This window comes from Berghia stephanieae, chromosome 15 (genome assembly GCF_034508935.2).
Source record: "Berghia stephanieae isolate SIO BIC M18660-M18661 chromosome 15, UCSD_Bste_1.3, whole genome shotgun sequence".
Lineage (NCBI taxonomy): Eukaryota > Metazoa > Mollusca > Gastropoda > Nudibranchia > Aeolidiidae > Berghia > Berghia stephanieae.
In genome coordinates, this window is record NC_088374.1 from 771,571 (window position 1) to 779,070 (window position 7,500).

Below are 7,500 nucleotides of genomic sequence, written 5' to 3' on the forward strand. Positions count from 1 at the left end.
GGAATATCTGACAACGAACGACGAAGCTGCCAAGGGAAATTTCCTTTTCGGCAATCTAGACGGATAAACAACAACAACAACAATATCAACTGTTCTTAATCAATTGTCAATTATTTCATCTGATGTAATTTATATGGAATAAATAAAGAATCCAAAAGGAAGCTTCGCAGATCAAAACAAAGAATCGTATTAGTGTCGCATCTAGAGGAACTCTCCCCAACCCCCCCCCCCCACCCCCCCGGCCCCATCCACTTCCCCCCTCCCTTTTTTCTACACCAGTAACAGGTAGACACTCTCCACTGATTCAGACATTAACAATAAAACCGTATAAATTACGAATTTTTGGTTCCAGTTCCAGAACTGGTTTCGCATCTTTGACTCAATAGATCTTGTTGAGAAGGAAAATTTATTTCCTTAGATCCTATATTCAGGACGTTGAAGCAATTGTGGATCATAATGGCGATGGCAAATTTTTGATTTGAAAAGCTATTTATAGTGGCTTTTTCATATTCGCCCTTGTAAACTAAGGATTTTAAAACATAATTTTAGTTGACAACTCGGCGGACTGTTGTCATCATTTGAGATGTCAACTGTTATGAAAGACTCGTAGAGTTACGGAACTTTTGTCTCCAATTTCAGAAAACCTTGGGCATCTCGAAGTCAAAGGCAATCTTTGTCTCATGGGAGATAATTCAATGCTCAGCATGTAATGGTCTATTCATGGAGTTATTGCCCTTAGTGAGATTATTATTATTATTATTATTATTATTATTATTATTATTATTATTATTATTATTATTATTATTATTATTATTATTATTATTATTATTATTATTATTATTATTATTATTATTATTATTGTTATTCAACGACTGGCATAATTCGATCACGATTCTTCTCGATTCTCGCGTCTCCCAGTTTGCGCACTTTCAACTTTCACTTTTGTTTTATAGTGAAAATGCGCAAACATTTCTTTTTTTTTTTTACCGCTAACTCCAAAGACACCATCAAATCATAATTCTACGCGCAATTTTTAAAAATAGATTTGTTGAGAGGAAGAGATGATCCCGGAACGGGACTCGAACCAAATCCTTGGTTAGTTCAAGACGGCCCCCTATAAACATTAAGTTCTACCCATGATGCTCAAAGAATGTTTCCAGGAAGCTTTCATTTGATGTTCTTTATTCATTTGTTCGATATAAATGGTAATATGTGACTCAGTGTCGGTCAACGGTGATAAGTCGGGATGGCGGGGAATATATGTATATTTATACAATGCAGTCTGTATTCGAACTCGGTACCTTTCGGGTTTGAATCAAAGATTTGTATCTATAAATAAATTCAATTTCCAAGTCTTGGCAGAAGGCCCAGACATTAACACCGTTTTCAGGCGTTGAGACACATATTCAAACGATAGTTAAAAACAAAAGTAAATTTATAAATAATGATAAAACCTTGTAATTTCCTTCACGTTCAGTCCAATACTAAAACCCATTCCCTCGCTCCCACGATCTATTTATATTCCAATATGAATAATAGTTCATAACAATTAATAACAGTAATCAAGAATGATAACACACGCGCTTGCGTCGTGAGCTTTGTCGACTAAAAATCTGATATTGAACCCGCCCCCGCCCCCCTCCTCACCCCCTCCTCAAGCCAAAATTGTCTACTACGTCACAAAAAGAAGAAGATGACGACGATGATCAAAAAACGAAAGTAAAAGTAAAAATGAGTTGTCGTTAGACGTGCTTCGCTAGGTTACTGAAGACACCCACAATTCCCTTTTTTATGTCATATTCGTCTTGTTTAAAGACGATTGTTTGTAGGGGGAGGGGGAAGAGGAGAGGGGTGGGAATTGTTAGTATCAGGCTTTTAGTAGATAAAGCCAACGAGCACAGGCGCCATATTAATAAAACCCTTTGATTAAAAAAAAACCTTAGAAACATAAAAAATTGATTTGTATTTGTGTGAGATAGAAGATGGCGGCGTGAGTGAATACCAAACACAACTTTTGCCTTTTAGAATATCTATATTGCTTGGTTGCTCATTTTTCTTCATCTTTCTAAATTCTACCACTACCACCGTTACTAATATTACTACTACTACTACTACTACTACTACTACTACTACTACTACTACTACTACTACTACTACTACTACTACTACTACTACTACTACTTCTTCTTCTTCCACCTCGTTCATCTGTAATACTTAGTTTCTCTCTATATAACTCAGCCTTCTGATCATATTCATGGCCTAATAAACATTGCCTGAGCAAGACGGGTTACACAATGATAATGTGAATTTCAAACTGTGTGTTGTCTCTTGTGTAAATAAAACTGATGTGTGAGCCATGCATTGCTTTGTTTGATTTGTATTCTAGATTGTTCTAATGCGACGTGCACATACATGAAGGTCTGACATCTGAACCCCAGTTATGGGCCTATTGTAATTTGCTGTAACTACCCAGCACTGCCAATTCTTTACAAGATGAACCACTGTCCGAGAGGCGTGGTTATCTAAATGGCTATTCCTCATAAACACGGATGGCAAAAATCAATAATACAGACCTGAGTGACGTCATCTTCGACTATCTAACTATCTATCTATCTAGCAATCTATGGACCTATCTCACTGCTGTTTATTTCTTCATAAAATCGGATCACTTAGTTTTACTGCTGGAACCCAGCAAGTGCCTGACAACAGCAGCTGTATGCTGCAAAAGTGGCTACCTGGACGGGGATTCCCCTTTTTGAGGGATACGACGCAAAGTATTGCATTTTCGTGATGCAATATAATAATAATAATAATAATAATAATAATAATAATAATAATAATAATAATAATAATAATAATAATAATAATAATAATAATAATAATAAATGGCATTTATATACGCTTTACCCGTGTCACAGGCTCTAAGCGCGTTACAGTGATATAAAACAAAACATATTACAGTGAGACAAGTGTGAAGGAAAAGTGATACGAATTCAATTTAACAACAACAAAATATGAAAATAATATTGCAACATTATGACGTAAAAAGATAAAACTTTAGGCGAGATTTGAACGTTGTCAACGAATCCGAGCATCTCCCGTGTGATGGGAGAGAGTTCCAAAAATGGGGGGCCAAAAATTGAAAAGACTGTTCACCTATTTTACGCAATGGCTTAGGTTTGACAAGGATTGATTGGTCATTGCTTGACCTCAAGTTTCTATTGGGGACATATATGTTTAGAAGGACTTTAATATATATAGTCTTTTATATAGGAGGGACTGTTCGTGATCAGGGATTTGTAGACAACAGTACACGTCTTATAGGCAACTCTTTTTTCCACAGGAAGCCAATGTAACTCAGGGAGAAGAAGAGTTGCTGACGGGTATTTTTTGTTATTGCGTACAATGAGCCTGGCTGCGTTATTTTGAGCAACCTGAAGTTTGCTAATTTTGTCTTTAGCTAAATTATCCCAAAGGGAGTTACAATAGACCAATTTAGATAAAACAAGGGAATTAATTAAAAGTTCTGCTATATGCTTCGGTATTAAATTACGAATTTTGTTTGTTTTTTCATTTCTATGTACATAGATTGTATGGTGTTATTCACGTGGCTTGTCATGGAAAGATCTTTATCAATGATGACGCCAATGTTTTTTGCTTTATTTGAAAATTCTATTGTGCTATTTCCGAGAGTAATAGGTGATTTATTTGCCTGTTTAAGGATACCCGGCCTTCCACACATTAAAATCTCAGTTTTACTTTCATTTAATTTTAACTTATTGTGGTACATCCAAGATTTAATCCCATTAAAACAGCTCGTAATTCGTTGTATTAAGAACTGTAAATTACTAAGGGGTGCTGCATCATATATTTGCGTATCATCATCATAAAAATGATAACTCAGATTGAATCTGGATATCACACTAGAAAGGGGCTGCATATATACAGTAAAAACGACAGGGCCAAGAACAGAGCCTTGTGGCACTCCAAAATTTAGTAAAACTGGTTCTGACTGAACACCATTCACCACGACAGTCTGCCATCGATCCTGGAAATCGATAATAATACAACACCATATCTAGATGACCACTTACATTACAATAATATTAACTCATGGAACAGACAGTACTACTTTCACTTGTTATGTTGGTTCTTTTTTCTCGTTTTATTGTGATTATTCTGAAGGTATTTACAAACAATTTAAAATCCCTACTATTTCAAAATATTTTTGTTGTTGTGCGGACAATAAAAAAAAATCAAATCTTTAAAAGTCTTAATATTATTACACACAGTAAAACATTCATTTTCTGATTCAACACATTTTAACTCCGTTTTTAATGGTCATAAATGTAATGGGCTGGACATCTGGTATGTTCTCTCCATTTGTATTTTGTATTGTATTTAAAAGATATGGAGATAAGTGGATTAAACAATTTAACACACTCCTAAAGAACATATAAAGCAATATATTGTGTGTGTAGGTTTTACTTTACTATTACAAATAGAAACAAAACCATCGTCATTACAACAAAGAGCACCATCACAGTGGCGTAGATAATACAATCAATGAATATGGTAGAAAAAGGCATCCCCCCCCTCTCTCTCTCTCTCTCTCTCTCTCTCTCTATCTCTCTCTCACACACGCACACACACACACACACACATACATACACACATACATCCTGCAAATATACACACATACAAACGTATAAAGAGAACTGCATCACATTCACACTACACCTAATTCATACCACTGACAACAACGATATAACATCAATAGTTAGTACAGATAGCATTCCACAAAGGCAAGTTTGACTGGGGAAAATAAGAAGAGGGGGTGGGGGTGGTGGGGGAGGGAGTACTCAAACATACTCCAAGATAGAGAAAATAATAGTGGCACCTCCTAGGAATTAACAGATATTCAGACATTATTCTCAATATTCACAATGTACAAGTAGTGCAACTGGTGAATAAAACCTTCCCACACCAATCAACAGAGACATGACTGAAACAAACCCATTCATTTTATAGTTCTTAAATCAGTAACAGATGTGTCTTTAAGAACTATTATTGTAGGGCTACTTGCAGAGGGTATAATATATATATATAATATATATATATATATATATATATATATATATATATATATATATATATTATAATATATATATATTATATATATGTATATATTTTATTTTTTTTAAATATTTACCACAATGTTTGAGACAGTCTACATTAATGTTTCAGGCTTAATTCGCCATCGTCAGGACTGAGTTGTTTTGTTGACGATGGCGAATTAAGCCTGAAACATTAATGTAGACTGTCTTAAACATTGTGGTAAATATTTTAAAATATTAATTCGTCATCATATTCTACATTGTACAGCACTTTTCGTACATATTTGTATCAAAACACATATCATATATATATATATATATATATATATATATATATATATATATATATATATATATATATATATATATATATATTGTGTATTGATGCATTGTGTTCACCTAAAAGAAGAAAGTAACTCAAGCAATCAAATTTCACTGCAACAACGGGCCTGATCCATATTACCCTTCCTTGTGCTCGAGGTCATGGGTCACATTGCACGGTGTGCTCAACATGACCCTCATAGTGAAAAGTATTCACCTTTTAAGAATAACCATCGTTACAATGGGATTCAATAGTCTGATGTCACGTCGCCCAGCAACGTCGGCCATCTTGGTTCTAAACAAAGAAAATTGTTACTTTTTAATCTTCATGCTGGCTAGAATTATTCATGTGTCGTGTGATCAGAATATGTAAAAGTCAAAACATGATCAGATTTATGGGTTTTTTCCCTCTCGATACACTTTTATGCTTGTCTGAGAAATATTTCATAAGGGCGTCCGCCATTGTTCCCGTAGTTTAGAGCCAGTTACTAAGTTACCATGCGTCATTACGAAGGAAGTGACGTCACGGCTGTTGAAGCCTATTGAAGGGAATTGAATTTTAATCCCCAGATAAAACGTACGCGATCGATTACTGAACGGTTTCACAACGGACGGCCTTCCGAAAGCTCCTCATGCTACCATTTTGCTATTGGCCAGGGACCTCTTGTAAAGCGCTTAGAGCACGTTTAGTGGATATTGCGCTATATAAAAGCTCATTGTAGGACAAATAGTGGAGGACATTTTGGTGTGTGCTGGGGAAAGGAGCCAAATAAAAATACATAAAAATAATATTCTCTTTATTCATGGACCTGGGAAACATTTTGAAAAACAAACAGATGTCGTTCGGGATTAGATTCCGAGTCTTGAAGTGCTACGTGTGGCCAATCTTGTTATACGGATGCGAAAGCTGGACTACAAATGCAGAAACACAAAAGAACATTGAAGATTTTGAAATGTGGTGCTTGAGAAGGATGCAGAGAATATCGTATACTGCACACAAAACGAACGAAGAAGTGCTAAAACAAACATACCAACAAAGGAAACTAATGCCCTTAATTAGCGGACCGACAACTATCCTTTTTCGGACACATAGTAAGGAAAGATAAAAATGAATACCTGGCAAGTTGTGGAAAAATACCTGGTAAACGCGCCCGGGGAGACAAAGAAAAACACTCATAGACCAACTGAAGGGCTTCACCAACCTAACAATCCAAGAGCTGTTTGAAAAAGCAAGAGACAGGGAGGAGTGGAGAGAGATAATTCATGCAGTATCCGAAGCCTGGACCAGGCATGGAACCGAGAAGAAGAAGAAGAAGATTCATGCCATAGGGGGAAGTTTGTCTCCAGGGTCTAGTCCAAGCGATGACTGGAATCACCCAGTGCAACCGCCGCAAATTGAGTTAAGGAGAGGTGACTTGCTAAGCAAGGCCACACAGCGCAGCGGCGGGTGATCGAACTCGGGACCTTTCGGGTACGAAGCAAAGACCGTACAACTGAGCCACGCTGTCCCTACAAGAGTGTTTAGCTGTATTTATGACAATATTTCTAATAGGCTTCAACAGTCGTGACATCACTTCCCCCTGTTATGACTCATGGTAACTTAGAAACTGGTTCTTAACAATTAGAAAAATGGCGGACGCCCTTATGAAATACTTCTCCGACGAGCATAAAAGCGTATCCAGAGGAGAAAAACATTACAAATCTGACCATGTTTTGACTTTTATACATTCTTATCACATGAATATGAAAAAGTTCTAGCCAGCATGAATGAAGAATAAAAAGTACCGATTTTCTTTGTTTAGAACCATGCTGCTGGTTGTAGCGAGTGTGTATAATTGGTGGCTGCTACACTCTTTAAGTCTAACCCTTTTCTCACCAGGCATGGGAAAATTGTCACCTGTGTTACGATGAAGCCATTCTGGTATATAATATATATGTATGTGTGTGTGTGTGTGTGTGTGTGTGACCCATCGTGTCAAAACGGTATTAAGTCGGGATGAACCAGATGCTAAATAGCCAAAATTAATGCTAAATTTTCCAAAAATATGAATTGTCGGCGTTG

General features: G+C 36.2%; 2 protein-coding genes across 10 annotated transcripts in view; both read left to right on the forward strand.

The window, feature by feature from the left end:
* Nucleotides 1-856, forward strand: part of LOC144960345 (calexcitin-2-like) — a 33,867-nt gene extending 33,011 nt beyond the window's left edge. Inside the window, exon 6 of the mRNA XM_078893425.1 lies at nt 1-856. This exon is cut by the window's left edge and continues 50 nt beyond it. Within this exon, the coding sequence (XP_078749551.1) occupies nt 1-67 (67 nt within the window). The 3' untranslated portion in view covers nt 68-856.
* Nucleotides 1-7,500, forward strand: part of LOC144960237 (uncharacterized) — a 262,835-nt gene that overhangs the window by 137,334 nt on the left and 118,001 nt on the right. The gene's annotated exons all lie outside the window — the stretch shown is intronic.